General features: G+C 42.0%; 1 protein-coding gene across 2 annotated transcripts in view; it reads left to right on the forward strand.

The window, feature by feature from the left end:
- The window catches only part of TJP2 (tight junction protein 2), a 64153-nt gene that overhangs the window by 15372 nt on the left and 32852 nt on the right, over positions 1 to 15929 (forward strand). Inside the window, exon 1 of one of the 2 annotated variants that reach the window (XM_068176726.1) lies at positions 4152 to 4334. The exons of the other annotated variant lie outside the window; for it this stretch is intronic. Coding sequence (XP_068032827.1) covers positions 4272 to 4334 — 63 coding nt within the window. The 5' untranslated portion in view covers positions 4152 to 4271. Of the gene's footprint in view, positions 1 to 4151; positions 4335 to 15929 lie in introns of those variants that run through there. 2 annotated transcript variants of the gene reach the window in all.

Consider the following 15929-nt stretch of genomic DNA (forward strand, 5'->3'; position numbering starts at 1 on the left):
AAGCCATCCTTCCTCCAAGCTAAACAAACCCAGCTGCCACAGCCTCCTCTTGCAGGGCCAGTGCTTCAGCCTCCACCATCTTGCTGACCCTCCTTTGAACTCACTTCTACGCATGGTAGCAAGTGTTGAGATAGTATGCAAGGTGTCTCTTCTCCAGTCCCTCCAAGACAGAAATTAGGATTACTGTGCCATACATGTGACAGCCCCGGTGTAAAGCTGCACGTTTGAACCATATGTATGGAGTTCCTGAGCAGTTCCTTAGAGTCAGAGGTCAGCTACCTACACATCCTCTAATCCTGAAGGTTGAATCTGTTAGTGCCCAGCTTACTATATAAAGAAGCGAACGTAATTGGATTTATGAATCATTTAAGTAGGACTGGGCTGACTGATTTGTGTGATTTTCAGGCTGATGACAAATGGCAGTCTAAAGAGATTGCTTGGAAGGGAAGTGGGAAAGGCTGTTTGACAACATGGTATTTTTAGAAACCTCTCCAGTGTCTCTCATGACAGGATCATGAACACTTGCTTAAAAACAAGAGCAAAACTGGCATCTCTGTTCAGATAGTTCCAAAACTGGATGAACAGCCTACATTCCCAGTATCTCTTTCTGAAATCAGTTTCCAGCTCTTAAAGGAGGTTGCCTTTTTGCCGTGCTGTCTAGCATTACTACCAAGTGTTGAACTTTAACATTTAAAGAAACAGAAAAATAATTGATTGTCATAGGGACAGGTTAAAAGGCTTGATGGTAGAGAGGAGGCAGAGAAAACCTGAATGACAACATGGTTGCTGCAGGCAAGTTGCAGAATAGCCTTTCTCTGTTAGCTGGAGTAACTGTGAGAGCAACTGCTTGTTTTAAATTTGCATCCTCTACTGTAGTGTTAAATGGGTGTTCTCTCTGTGGATGCTGGAAGTGGCACAACTGCTTCATTCACAGTTGCATTAGGTAATTTATGGAATACGTCCTAGGTTTTGCATGACTCAGGCTATAGCAAGTGATCTCTCAAAATTAGTGCTACACAGACCATAGATTCAATCTGATTGTAGGCAAAAAATGTTTCCCTTGATTACTTAAACTGAAAATCTCAATGGGAAATGTGTTCACTGTAAGTTATGTGCATGTATTTCATAAAGTTAATATCAATAATATTTCCATTTAAGTTAATTTAAAAATTCCTGTACATCTACATAACATTACATGAAATCCCCTGCAGATGATGCTGCTTTGTAGAGTTATTGCACATGCAGAATAGCTGGTCCTAAATACTGCAGAGAACAGAGCTGCAAATACGTAGCCCAGTTCATGTAATTTTTACATGGTGCTGATACCCAGCCTTTACTCTTCATGATGCAGTATCCCTTGCAGGACTGACTACAACTGGACCTGCACCTCCCATTTCAAAGGGAGACCAATGATTGAAATGTGCATGCAGCCATACCTCCAAACACTCAGGCTGCTCAGACACATCAGACCATTTGTCTGAGGGTCCTGCCCCTCTTCTGCTTGTGTTGCTGCCCCAAGTGAGTTTTGGCTAGTTTATAGGTATTCTGTATCCATACTGGGGGGTTTTGTGGTGTTTCAGAGATTAGACAGGAGAGGTTATACTTAATGGTAAACAATATGCTTGAGCTGCAGGTGAGGGGTTTGGTTTTGTTTGGTTTACAAGGGAAGGGAGAGAATGGGGATGCTGTGCTACCATAATAGCTGTTCAGTGAATTGAATGCTTTGAGAACCTGTTGTCCCTTTTTCCTACCATAAGAGGCAGAAACTTGAGGTGCTGGAGGAGTTCGCACAACTCTCATCACTGTTGACACTGGTATCCTTCCATTTGTTGCTTAGCTGGCAAAGTCTTCCTCTCATAAGGCATTCCTGCATATCCATATTGGGAGGACATCTTGGTCAAAGAGCAGGCCTGAATATTTGTTCCTAATGGTTGAATTGCAGGATAAGTAACCTGACAATTGTTACTACACTGTTTCTTACATCAGTCCATGCCATCACTACGAGCATCACTTGGGCATTTGGCACTAGAGCATGAGCACTAGAGGCCACTTAGTGCTCATATTTGCAGGCTGGTATGGGATGATTTATATGCCCATTGTGGCAGAGTAGCTGTTTAGTTTGAGAAAAAAAGAAAAAGAAAACAGGAAAGCATATGTATACTTTGCTCTTAAAAGTGAGAATTTTTTTTGGCAAATATGGGAAATATTTAGATAAGCCCACATGGATTATTTTCCATCTGTTATTGCAGGACACTAAATAAGAGACAAACTGATAGTCCCTTCCCAGATGGTATTTTGTGGTAAGGGATTGAAAACCAGCCTATCTGGCTTTCATAACTGTGGTCAGTTCCTGCATCTGTGTTACACTTACCTCAGGCTAGCTTAGTGTGTTAACCCTCCTTGCTGCCTTACAGCTCAGGGAAGTATAGCCTCTGTTAGTGATAACACCTTGTGGCTTTGATGAAGTCACAGAACATGCCAAAAGGAGGCATTAGATCAAGCCACAGCTTTTGTCTGGAACCACAAATAATCCTTCTTGGCCTTGGACAGGATAGGCAGACCTTTAGATTGCTCTTACTGGCACTGCCTGCTCTTTCCAAGAAGCTGTGTCTAGTGGGGGAATCAAGAGTGGTTGCTCTTCATCTTTTGCCAGAACCTGTGTGGAAGGAAGCAGCTTCAGGAGGCTGGTGCTCTACTTTATGCTGACACAAACTTTGTATGTGTGTTAAGAGATGGCAGTCAAGAGATCTGGTGGCTTCTTTTCCTGTCCCACCTCATGTCTTACATGTGCTTTTCAAAAAGTATTTTGCTATCCAGCTTAAAGGAAATGTTGTTCTTGCATCTAAAACAATGTAGTTTTCTGCAGCAAAATCATGTTGTTTTCATTGTGTCACGTCATTCCAACAAGCACTGGACACTGGATTTCTCTGCTAATGCTGTGACATAGCATTCTATGCTGATGTTGCCAAACAGTGCTCTTAGGCAGGTTGCCTCCAGTTAGCAGAGGTGTGCACCGGTGTGGAGAGTGACAGCCTTGCCATGCTGTATCTCATGGACAAATTCTTAATGCCAGAAGGTATCACACATCCCATGTGTGTGAAGAACCTGGCCCAGTGCTTCATTTTTCCCTGACTTCAGCCATATACTGGACTGCTAGTGTTGCAAAAAGGTTGTATGGTATCACTCACCTGTAAAACTGAGAGGAGGAACAACATCAAAGAAGTGCAAAGTTCATGCTTTGGCATTTTTTTGGCTTATTCTCTTTAGATTTGAGGGTAGGCTATACAAAGTAATGTTTTTTTTGGTTTTTTTTTTTTTTTTTTTTTTTTTTAATATTGGCTTAAGAAAGTTTTTCCCTTACAGTTGGTTCTCATTCTTAGTTTCTTCCTTCCAAGAGTTGATTCAAGAATTGCCTCATCCACCCAAAATAGCATAAAGCCAGGAAGACAGCAGCACTTGGGAAAGAAGTCTTTTTTTCTGAATATAATGTGGTTGAATTTCTGCTGATCTTTTCTCCTTAGTGTTTTTAGTGACCACTCCTTTCTTCAAGCTCTTGAGAACAGTTAACTCAATAATGTGCTTTTTTTACAATATGTAATTACAGTTCCTAAAGCAAGCAATTTGGCCTCTGAATTAGTAGCAGTGGTGTGGACTTTCAAGACTGCTGAGGAAGGTTGCTAGGTGGTGGGAAGGAAGTCTGACCAAGGCTGTGGACGTGAGGAGTGTTGGCTGTGTGGAGGCTTTCACAACCACGTCCTCCTAAAAAGGCACTGACAGAAAAGGTGGACATGACTGGTGCATGTCTGTTTGACAGAACAGAGCTGTGGATACAGTCCGAAAGCCTCGTGTCAGGAATGCTGGGGCTTGGGCCACTGGCCCCATCGCTCCCGTTTATCCTGTGACGAGCGTCAGCTGCTGGCCGCTGCCGAGGGCAGGAACACAAGAAATATTTTTGTAAATGGGGAATAACAATTCTTTTCTTCCCAGGGAGAATGGAAGTGTTTCTTCGCCTTCCCGGGGCGTTTACAGGCACGATTGGCTGGCGGCGGGGGCGGCCGGAGCCCGGCAGGACAAAGTCTCTCTGTGGAGGGCTGCTCAGAGCCGGCTTTGTCCTGCCGGGCTCCGGCCGCCCCCGCGGGGCTCCGCCGCAGCCCCTCGCCAGCGGCCCGGCCGGTTCCCTCGCGGGGCGGAGGCGGGAGAAGCATTCCCAAGGCTGCCGGGACTGACCGCCAGCCTCCGGAGCCGCGGGCGCCGGGCCCGGCGATGTTACTATGGGAGCGACGCAGGGCTCCGCCGGGAGCGGCCCGCGGGAGCCCACGGCGGGGGCGGAGCAGGTCGGTAGCAGCCCCGTCACCCACCGCGCTCCTCCTCCCGCCGGGCTCACCCGCCGGCGCGCCCGCCCTGGCCGTGGGCCCCGAGGGGAGGGGAGGGGAGGGGAGGGGAGGGGAGGGAGAGGCGGCGGGCGGGGCCGCACCTGTCTGGCGGAGCGCGAGTAACGCCGGCTCACAGGTGTGTTTCTAACCTGCGGGACTCACCCCGAGCCGCCCCGGGACCACCCGCCCTGCGGGCGGAGAAGCCGCGCGTATAGCGGGGGAGGACCCGCTCAGTGCGGGCTGCGGGTTTGCTCCGCGCTTCCCACCGGCGCGGGCTGGCGCAGACAATGCTGGAGCCGAGGGCGGTGGGAATACCGTGTCTTTTCCAGTTAAATGGGAGCGGGGAGGCAGCCTGTCCTCCGAAGCGCCTTGCAGATTCCTGCGGTGCCCGAAGTCTACACGAAGTTTTGTATTTTTAATACTGGTTGGGCTCTGGGTGCAGGTCAGTGTTTTAACCGAGAATAACCCCAGTGGAGAAACAAACTCAGAAGTTTGATGAAGAAAAGCCACTTCCCCCTTTCACTGGTCCTGGCTTTTTAAGATTGTCAGTTACTGAACTGCAGTAATCAATGTGGATATGGTGTAGTAGGCAGCATCTGTCAGGAGTGGAGATGGGGAGGTGTGGTGTGCATGCCGGCATGCAGAAAACTGAACTTTTCTGTAGTCACTCCTCCCTCCCCCACTAAAATGTTGATGGAAGCCATAAACATTTGTTTACACCTCATACTTTGTTTTGTGGCTTGTAGAATAATCAGTACTCTTAAGTATCCTTGCAGTGTTGATTATTTTATGAGATTATTTCCATACTCTGTATGTTCAGGTTGTTTTTTGGTTGAATGGTTTAGTTTTTATTTGTTGTTGGTTTTGTTTGGTTAGGGTTTTTTCGCCACAGAGGTTGTGCTGTTAACCTGGGTAATTTAATCCACTCTTCTTGTTCTGTTATCTTCAACCTCACCTGTATTTGAGTGTTTCATCTCTTAATCCTTCTTGTAAGCTCTTTGACACAGATCCCAGTGTATTTGACACTGTTGCTCCAGTACATTTGGTAAGTAGGTGTAATCATGTGCTGTTGGCTTGGGTGAGAGAAATAGAAACAGCCATAATAATGTGCTGGTGTCTTGCCTTGCAGGGGTCTTTTGGGCATGAGGTTTACATGTGTTGTCCTGAGATGGATGGAAAGTCTGACTCGTGCATGTTTGAGCTATAGGAGTTACAAAGCCTGCATTTACAGATGTGCTCTTCATGTGGCTATAGCTTAAATACTTCACTTAAACGAAATTATAGTCATGGAATGATTCCTGAAGTAAGATACTTTGCAGTGTATTCAAAAAAATGTAGTGCCAGACTGTGTTGTCTGTCTCCTTCCATTTGTCCAAATAGCAACATTTTTTCAGTCTGCTTTTATCAATATCGGTGGAATCCTTTTGAAGTTAATGGCAATACTTCTGTTGGCTTGATAACGATGTGGGTTGTCATGTCTCAGCTGAGTGTATGGCATTTCTTCAAACCATTTTAGAGCCTGCCTTTCATATAAAGAAGTAAGAATTAAATGGTGTGGTTAAAGCTTCTTTTTGGTTCACAGCTGTGAATCCATGCAGTATGGAAGTTGGTTGTTGGTTATGAATTCAGTGCCAGCTTCTCTGTCAGCAAAATGGGAGCTTTGGCTCATCTTTCCCTCTGCCTACTGTGTGAGACTGCGGGAGAGCTCATGTTTCTTATGTGGACTCAATTAAGTAGGGAGACATGGTCAGTGTAGCTACTGCAGTGGTTATGTTCTTTATAATACAGTTGCTAATAAGGTCACAATTCCATTTCTTTTATAAAGACATCAGTTTGCTCATTATTTTGTAGAAAAAGAGAGAAGAACCTGGAGAGATACTACAGCTATGAGTTCTAGCTTCCTCTTTATTTTTCCTAATGAAGCTGTGCAAACAATATAAAATTTATAACTGTTATAGGAATTCTGACTGTAATTAATGACTGTTAAAATTGCAAATGAACTTAGAATCACTTCATTTTTTAAAGATGTATTTGGGATATATTTCTTACTCTGAAAATTAAGAACTCTCCAAGAATTTTGTGTCATCTGTGCTGACAGGAGAAACATATACTGCAAGTACTAGCCTTCAGGCAGATTTATGCTCCTGAATGCATCCTAACTGGAGTGTGCAGTGGAAAACAATATGTAAATGCAATTACTCTCAATGCTTTGTGAAAATAAAGAATCATGTAACTTACTAAATAGTAGGAGAAATACCTTCATGAATTCTTCAGGCATCTGTATCCCAGATCTTCAAAATGTAGTAAAGAAGAAAATGCTCCTTCAAGGCCTGCAGTTCTAGCAGTTAACTAAACAGGCAGCAGCAGCAGCTTTCCAGGTGTTTGTGTCTTGTGTTGTACCCTATTAAGTAATTGGCGAACAATATCTTTTTTGTGTATTCTGCCACTGGGGTCTCTAGATCTGAAAAACAATACTGCATGTTTCATAACTGAGTTTTGGATGGTTCTTGTTAAAGAAACACAGTATTAAAAAATAAAAACAACAACTTGGCAAGAAATTAGCTCTGGCCTACAGCATCTAAGTACAGCTACAAGAAATAATGCACCTATTCATTATTCATTGATTTATGACTTAATAAAATGTATATACTTAGCCTGCCCTACCTTTTGCTTGCACATGCATGCCTATTCTGTGATAAGAGAGCATTCCAAATGCTTACCCCTTATGACTTTTAGTCAGTATGAGCTTTTCAGAGATAATGCAGAATGTCTAGCTGGACTGTCATTCTAGGCTCCATAAACAAAGCTCTGAGAAGCAAATTGTTGGCCTTTGACTGAACTGAGCAGCTTGCTGCCCGGGTCAGCACTTGGCAGTGATTGCTCTTCTTTCTATGTTCCAACACTTGCAAAAATCTAGTGGATAATGTGAGTTTCTTTTAATGGCCATGGCTGAGGATTCTTCTGTCCAACCAGGATTTCAGAAGCTTTTTGAAGAGTTGCAGAACAGGATGAAAAATAACTTATATTTTTTTATTTCTTTGTTTTCCATAGCAATTCTTATTCCAGAAATAAAAAGTGGTCAGTGGTTTTGGTTATTCTGTTCGTAGAGTTGATACATTATTAAAGCAATTGAAGTGACAGTAGCATAGCTAATTGGTAGCATGTGTGTGCATGCTCTTTAGATGATGCATAAGAACTCATTTATTCTGTGTGGAGCTGTACTTGCATTGTTTTGTCTGTGGGCTAAGTAACGACTATAGTTTGGCTGTCAATTTTTATTTTCTAATACTTAGTTTCCTAAAAGTCTTTCAGTGGGGATGTTGTTTCTGACTCGGTACTTTGGCAGGAACTCCCTTTCAGTTGCTGGCAGTTGATAAATACTTGTATGTCCTTTGCCTCGGTATGATGTGTTACATTAGGGAAAAAAATCCCAGTGTCAGACTTCTGAAGACATAGTGTTGATAGCAGATGGATGCCTGCTGACATTTCCAATAGCTGCTGTGCACTCAGTTCCCCTTTGGCAATAATTCTTTCCTGGCTGTTTGTGTGCAGTGCCCAGTGCTGAAAACCTGAAAGTTTTAAGGATAGGTTAAGATGGTGGAAGAAAGTGAGGAGTCTTGTCAAGCTATTGGTAGAATGTGAGACCCTGTGTACCAGAGTACTGTTGATACATCCCTCTTTGCTGTCCCTTTAGTATATGTGAAATACTTACAATCTAGTTCTAACATATGTGGATGTCTTTAGTATGTTTATTATTTTCTGAATGGCTTTTTGTTTGACAGGTTATTATGATGTCTATTTAATATTGCCATGGTGGTGAACTATAGAATTTAATTAGTTAAATTTTATTCATTAACTTCTCTCCCCTGTTTTTATAATTTGACCTAATTTTCAGCTCCTTTTCCAAGCTTTATTTTCCTGCTTTATGTTGTAGAAGCCAGTAGATAAGTTCCTAATATCTTCTGCAGCAATATAAATGGACTGAAACTCTTGGATCACACTAAGTTGATTAGATTTTTTTAAAGCATTTTCGTCTATAGGCAGGTACATAACTTCAGGGTTTTTTCAGGTGGGAACTTTATTATAGTTTGCTTCTACTTTGTGTGTCAGACGGTTCCTAAATTGTATAATGCTCTTTCATGTGGCTCAGACCACAAGAAGAAGACTTTCTGTTCCATAGCTCAGTTGAGATATGGATTCCTCATATAGTAGCTACCAAAATGAGACTTGCTCTGGGTGGTAATTTAATGGAAGCATTTCTAAACCTTGATGATTCTGACCTGTTTAGTTTCCCTTCAGCCACATATGCAAAAGGATTCTCTTGTTTTTCCTTAGTTCTTTCCAAACCCTCATGTGGTTTATGAAAGTTGCAAAAGGAGGAATAAATTTTTTTTCTGTCACTTGCTGAGCTTGTTCTGGTTAGTTTATTCTTTGTGTACTCAGTTTGCAGTTCAGTGGAAGTGGCCCTATTTCATAGGGACGTGTCAGTTTGGTTTCATTTAATGGAGAGAAGCCTGAAGTTACTTACATTGATGTTACATGCATATGAAGTGTTTCGGTAGAAATATTGCATCAAGGACTCTAGTTTTAAATTGTTCTGCACGCATCCTTTCAAGCAAAGAAAGAAGGGCTGCAGATAAACTTGGATTAGTGCTATAGGAATGAACGAGACACGTGAAAGTTACTATCTTGATAAGAAAGAAAAGGGGCAGCTGACTTCACCCCTCTGCCCCTTGTGTTGATTTACTGCTTGTTTGTTGACTGCTGTAATTAACACTATTGGTAGGAATAACTTCTACATACGCTGGAAGTGTATGTGTTAAATTCTTCATAATTATATTAGTAAAGTCATGCATAACTGCATGGTATACTTAGAGCTCACATCCAGCCTTGCAAGAATATTGAGGGAAAGGAATGGAAAACACTTGAATTTTACCACTCTCATCTACCCTTCTGTTGTTTTCTTGCCTGAGAGTGTTTTATCAGTGTTACCGTGTACGGGTGAATTTTAGTGTAATACTGTTTTATGTTGGATGATAGGTTGCTGGTAACACTGTCCCAGAATTCAGAGCTGTGGCTATATGATTGATTTTGTTGTTTGAAAAAAATAATTCTAGTCCTTTGGACTGAGGAGGAACCTTTGCTGTGAGTAAAGGGATTCTGAATGTGTTTTACTGAAGCAGGTGCAGCTGGCTTAATCCATTATCTCATGGTGTATAAGGTCTTGGGAGGGGCTAGGTGATTATTTGTTTACTCTTTTTCCAGATACACTGTGAGAAGTATCAATATAAGATACGACTTTTTTAGGACTTAGAGACCTAAACCCTTCAAATGCAATCCCCAGATGTGCATCAGTGCATCCCACTTGAATCAGTGCATCCGCCACTGTCTGAATGACAGAAAAATTGCTAAACTCCCTTTTGCAACAGATTTTGTTTTCATTTTAGTTACGTGCAAGCCATGTTAAAGTTTAGGAGTGAACTTCAGCAATGCTTTCTGGCATGGCTGAGTGGACTGTTGAGACATCTTGAGAGGGAGAGGTGAGTTGCTTAAGACCTTGAAGGCTGGAGTGTGGTGGTAGAAGGAATGTGGAGAGGTATGACTAGTGTGACTGGACAACAGTGAAAAGTTGGCTGATAAATTGAGCTGTTTGTTGTGGCATGTATATGAATGATGCTGAATGTATGACTTCAAGATCAAAACTTGAAAAAGCTTGATTTTATAGGGTTTTATAGAGTTCAGAGCTTAGTTTTAAAGAGTTTTGGTATCTTTTGGTCAATGTGGCCTTAAGCTTGATGTTTGTGTTCTGCGTTGCATTGGTAGTTGTATGAAATGCATTGTATAGTGTGAATTTTATGGGGTTTTAGGCATAGATGTGATCAAATGTACCGTTAAATTTTATGCATTACACAGAGCTATATTCAGGCTTACTTCATTCAGAGAAGAAAATAAAGCTAATATGACAGTGTGTAGTAAGATTACATACTTAGATACATATACACGGGAATGCTTGACTAAAAGTAAAATGCTTTCAAGAATACGGCATATTGTTGTTCTGTTAATAGAGTGAGAACAATGGCTACTAGAAACTTTAACAGGGATAGAAGATCTGGTTTGGGATGAAGCTTGGAAATGAACAATTGTTCCATTGTTTGAATTGTCTTGCATTATGACTGGATGATTAAATATAAGTGATGGCCTGATTGGATTGTATCCCAGTAATGAAATTGCCTTTTAAAAACCAGTTGCAGGAAGCAGTAGGCAGGTACCCAGCTTGTTTTTCTCAGATTCCAGAGTTGCAGGTGTTGAATGACCAATGGAATAACAATCTTTTGATGCTAGAGTTGGTCACTTCTACTACTTGGTTTGCTACTTGAATATGGATGCAGGAAGATGAAGCATTCAAAAACAGTAGTAGTACAAAGTGTACTGCCAAAGTAGAATAAAATGATTATTAGAACTTTGGACCATGTAATACATAAGGTGCTTCAGTAGTTTGGTAGTTTTTTTGTTGTGGGTTTTTTTTTTTGAGGAGGGGTGGTTTTGGGTTGTTTTTTATTTTTTTTTTTTGGATTTTTGTTTTGTGGGTGGTTTTTTTTTTGTGTTTTTGTTTGTTTGCTTGTTGTTTTGTGGGCTTTTTTTTCCTATTTTTTCTTTTTAATTTTAAGATGCCACAGGAGTAAAAGCTATGTTTTAATTGCAGAGAATAAATAATTAATGCAGTGAGGCACTTCAGGAATGGTGCCTGCACTTACTTTATTTCACAGTTAACTTAATTTTTTTCTAAATGAAATCTAGCTTAATGAAATTGGTTATGTACACCTACTGAGTCTGATTTACCTCACCAGCAAATCCTTATACTGGAAGCACACCAGAAACAAACTTTTGAATTTTTATTTTATTATGCCAAGACAAGTTTAAGTCCCCTTGAACAGCTTATGCACAATTTGCTGTAGCATTTTAATTCTCAGACTTCATTTTGTGTGGGTATCCCAAGGAGCAGAAGGTCTAGAAACATGGTGACTGTAAAGAAATGTATTATGTTTAGAGTTAAAGTGAATGGGGCTAAGTCAGAAGTAGCTTTTAAAGCCAGTGTTGATCAGGTGAAAGTTCTATGTCCCTTCAGTAGTTACCTTCCTGAAACATATACAAAAAATCTTCCTAGCACCATAATCTCTGTGACAGGATGAAAGTCTAGGAAAACAATCAGAAAACAAAACTGCAGATAAACTCTTTACTTTCTGGTGTGTATGCACATATCCAACATTCAAGTATAATTGGTCTGTCAGCCTTTTACCTCAATTAATTTTGATCTTCAAATGAAATCACTTGGCTTCCAGGTTTTTATCTCCTCAAGCTTTGTTGAGTTTTTTAAAAATGGGTGGTGGAGAAATGTACTTTACTGCAAGACTGGGCACATGCTGTGCCTCAGGAGGTGAGGTTTGTTTTCTTTAGAGCACCTCTGACACCTGTGGGAGAGTAAATTGTCATTTTCAAGGCTCCTCCACAGGACTGGTGCAGTAGGTCCCAGAACATTAGGGAAAACCAGCTTCTGGCTATCCTCTGTGAAGCAATATGTGAAAAGGAAGACATCTTTGATGAAAAAAAATGTTAGTTGCTAGAGTGTTATTTCTCAAGAGGCAGAAACTGTTTTCTAAAAATTAAAATAATTTAATTGGGGGGGTGGGGGTGACAGGGAAATAGGATCTATTTTGTTTTTTCCCCAAATGACAGTTTTCTATTTCAAATGAAGCTATTCCCTCACAAATTTTGAAGAACTGATTGCTTTCTGTTGGGGGGGGGGCACTGGAACAATTTTACCAGGGCAATGCGAAAACTGTTGTTGAGCAAAAGATAGAGAACTTGCTCCTGGAATAGGTCTAAGCTGAATTTTTGAGATTTAGGTAATTAGTAGATAAGGCCTGAGTATCTTGCAGCTATGTTTTGAATACAACCAATTTTTTTTTTTCCCTCTTCATCTTGAACAAGATTTTGTTTCATTTTTAACGGGATACTTTACTGTTTTTTGATGATGTATATGTATGCATCTAAGTCCAGTAGAATTCAGCTGTAACAAGTGCAAACTACTCCACTCATCCCAGGAAAGTTTTGCGTGGGAAAAACAATTAATTGGCACAACATATGGGGGTTGTTAATTGATGCTGAGTTTTAATGTTTGGAACTTGTCATGCTCTGCTGCATAAACACTGCTTTTTGCCCCCATCCCTGCCTCTGATCATGGTAAATGATGACCTGCTCTGGGGAGCAACAAAACAGTTTAGGTGACTGCTTTTGTAGCAACCCCTTTCCACAATAATTAGGGAGGGAATGAGAAAATGTGACTTTCTTGCTAAAAATGAGAAAATGTGACTTTCTTGCTAAAAAGATTAACTTGTTCAATAAGCGTCACTGTTTTAAAAAGACACCACACAATCCCTAGTAATGTTTCCATATTCAATTGAAATGATTAACTGTTGCTCTTACTATAGGAGATCACAAGTACTGTGAAATACAAGGGAATCAATTCTAGAGAATCTCTCTGTATGTGTTGTATACTTTTCTGGTGTAATGAGAAATTACTCTTTCATGTCGGCAAAATCAGGACCTTAAAGGACCTCGTGGTATTTTCTGAAAGTGTAAATTGTTTAAGTTCAAGTAAAAAGCAGATCAGAAGAAAAAGTTTCAGTCTGAAAATGTAACTATAGCTCTAATTTTTATTGTTAAGTGCTAAAATGTGGGATTGCTAATTTTCAGGTACCTATTTTCATGGTATCTTGGTGTCTCTGTCCACATTAGTGTGTGGTTTATTTTTGAGTACCAGATGTTTCTCTTTTTTTCCAGAACATGAAACTGCATGGGGAATATGTTTGTTTCCTTTTTATAAATAGTGCAATTAATTTCTGAAATAAATGTGGCAAGAAAAGGTACTTTATGAACCCGGAATCAATAAAAAGCCAGAACAAACAAACAAACAAACAAACAAAAAAACCACAAAAACAACAAAAAAAAAACAAACCAGCTAACCCCAGTCTGTTTGAGAAAGAGTATGAGCTTGAGATAAAAGGAAAGCCGAAGAAATTTGCTTTAACATCACGTTTTCTGTCATATTTACGATGAGAGGACGGTTTTGAAATAGGATTTTTGCCCAATGAGGATTCTCAGAATTTTTTTTTACTTCTCGAGGTTCCGGTGAAACTGCTCGGGCCGAGCGGCGGCGGCGCCGCGGTTCCCGGCGCCGGGCAGCGGCGGCGCTGCGGCCCCCTCGCGGCGCCCCGGGCAGCGCTTCTGCAGGAGCCGGCACGGCTGGCTGCCCGCTTCCTGCTTGTGGTGCTGCCTGCTCGGGCTCTAAAGTGCCCTGCACATTCAGCCGGAAGTGACAGCGCTGCTCCTGGTGCTTGTAAGCGTTTGTAATGTGCAGCGTGAGCCGGCGGGGGAAAGAAAGCAGGCTTGCTTTCTGCTCGTGTGTGCCACAGGGCATATATTTAGTGTGCATATATGTGTAAATGAAAATTGTATTTTGCCCTGCACAGGACATTCCCAAGAATCACACCATGTGCCTGAGAGCATTTTCAAACACTACTTGAGCTCTGTCAGGCACTGGTGCTGTGACCACTTCCCTGGGGAGATGTTTCAGTGCCCAACCACCCTCTGGGTGAAGAACCTTTTTCCAACAGCCAACAGTATAAACCTCCCCTGACACAGCCTCAGGCCATTCCCTCAGGTCCTGTCACTGTCACCACAGAGAACAGATCAGTGGTGCCTGCCCTTCCTCTTCCCCCCCCAAGGAAGTTGTAACTGCGCCGAGTCTCCTCTTCTCCAGGCCAAACAGACCAAGTGACCTCAGCTGCTCCTCATGCAGCTTCCCTCAAAGCCTTTCACCATCTTGGATACTTTCTTCTAGTAGCTTTATATCTTATGAGGTATTGTGGTGCCCAAAACTGCACACAGGACTTGAGGTGGGGCCCACCAGCACAGATCAGAGTGTGACAATCAATAAATGTATAATATATTTTCTCATACTATTAAGTAGCCTTAAAGCCACTTGCAAATGTCTGTATTCCTGTATTTTCCATAGAAGTCTTTTTTCTCTGTCTCTTTATATTCCATGCTCCTGACTAGATGGCCATTCCCAAAGAGTGGTGGTGAATGGGGTTAAATCTAGCTGATTGCCAGTAAAAAATTTAGTTCCCTAGAGCTCAGTAATGGGTCTGGTTCTGTTTAATAAGTTAATTGATGATCTGGACAGATGACACTAAGTTGGGCAAGAGTGCTAATCTGCTTGCTGGAGGGGAGGAAGGTTCTGTATGGGAATCTGGATAGGCTTGATCCATGGTCCAAGACCAACAGCATGAGGGTCAGCAAGACCAAAGGATGGGTCCTACACTTTCATCAAAACCCCAGGCAGTGCTACAGGCTGTGGACAGGGTGGCTGGAAAGCTGCCCAGCAGAAAAGGACATGAGGGTGCAGGTTGACAGCAGCTGAATATGAGCCAGCATGTGCCCAGGTGGCCAAAAAGGCCACTGGCATGCTGTCCTGTATCAGCAATAGTGTAGCCAGCAGGATGAGGGAAGTGATTGTCCATGTGTACTCAGCACTGGTGAGGCCACAACTCAAATCCTGTACTCAGTTCTAGGCCCCTCACTCCAAGAAAGTCATTGAATTGTTGGAGCATGTCTGGAGAAGGGAAACAGGACTGGGGAAGGGTCTGGAGCACAAGCCCTGTGAGGAGCAGCTGAAGGAGCTGGGGGTGTTTAGCCTGGAGAAAACCATGATCAGGAATGACCTCATTGCTCTCTTCAACTGCCTAAAAGGTGGGTGCGGGTCTCTTCTCCCATACAGCTAGTGACAAAATGAGGCATAGGCTCAAGTTGTGGAGGATGTTTCAATTGAATGTTAGGAAAGGTTTCTTCATAGAAAGGGTTATCAGACATTGGAACAAGTTGCCAAGGTATGTGGTTACCATCCCTGGAGGTATTTAAAAGCCATATAGGTATACTTCTAGGGATGAGGTTTAGTGGTGGTCCTGGCAGCATAACGTTAACAGCTGGATCTTGGAGGACATTTCCAACCTAAAGGATTATATGATTTAATCTGTCCCATTTATAAAATCTTGTTTTCCTGTTACATCCTTAAAAGTGAAGCCTCATCTGTTATCCAAGTTGAATTTAGCTGCAGTTCTAACATTTGTTCTGGCATCTCCCTTGGCCTGCCAGTTCAGCTGACAGAAATGGCAAGAAAGTAATTCAGTGAGAAAAAAATGAGGATGTTTTTGTGGCTTTAGAAAGCTGTCTTGGCTTCTTTTTAAGAACTGGACAGCAGAATTCACAGAATCAGGAGGCTGCATGTAAATGAGCAGGAGGAGTGTGGAAATTGTGATGATCAGAAAGAATTTGTTTAGTTCATACTAAAACAAATGCGGTGCATGCAAAGCTGCACCCCAGCCTATGAGGTTGTGTGTTTGGGAAGGAAAAACTGCTTAGCCAAAGATGAAAAGGCGTGTTGGTCTTGTGAGAACCTTCCAAAGGTGCTCATTTTTAGAGGCAAGGAAACTTTCA

This window comes from Anomalospiza imberbis, chromosome Z (assembly GCF_031753505.1).
Source record: "Anomalospiza imberbis isolate Cuckoo-Finch-1a 21T00152 chromosome Z, ASM3175350v1, whole genome shotgun sequence".
NCBI classification, from domain to species: Eukaryota; Metazoa; Chordata; class Aves; order Passeriformes; family Viduidae; genus Anomalospiza; species Anomalospiza imberbis.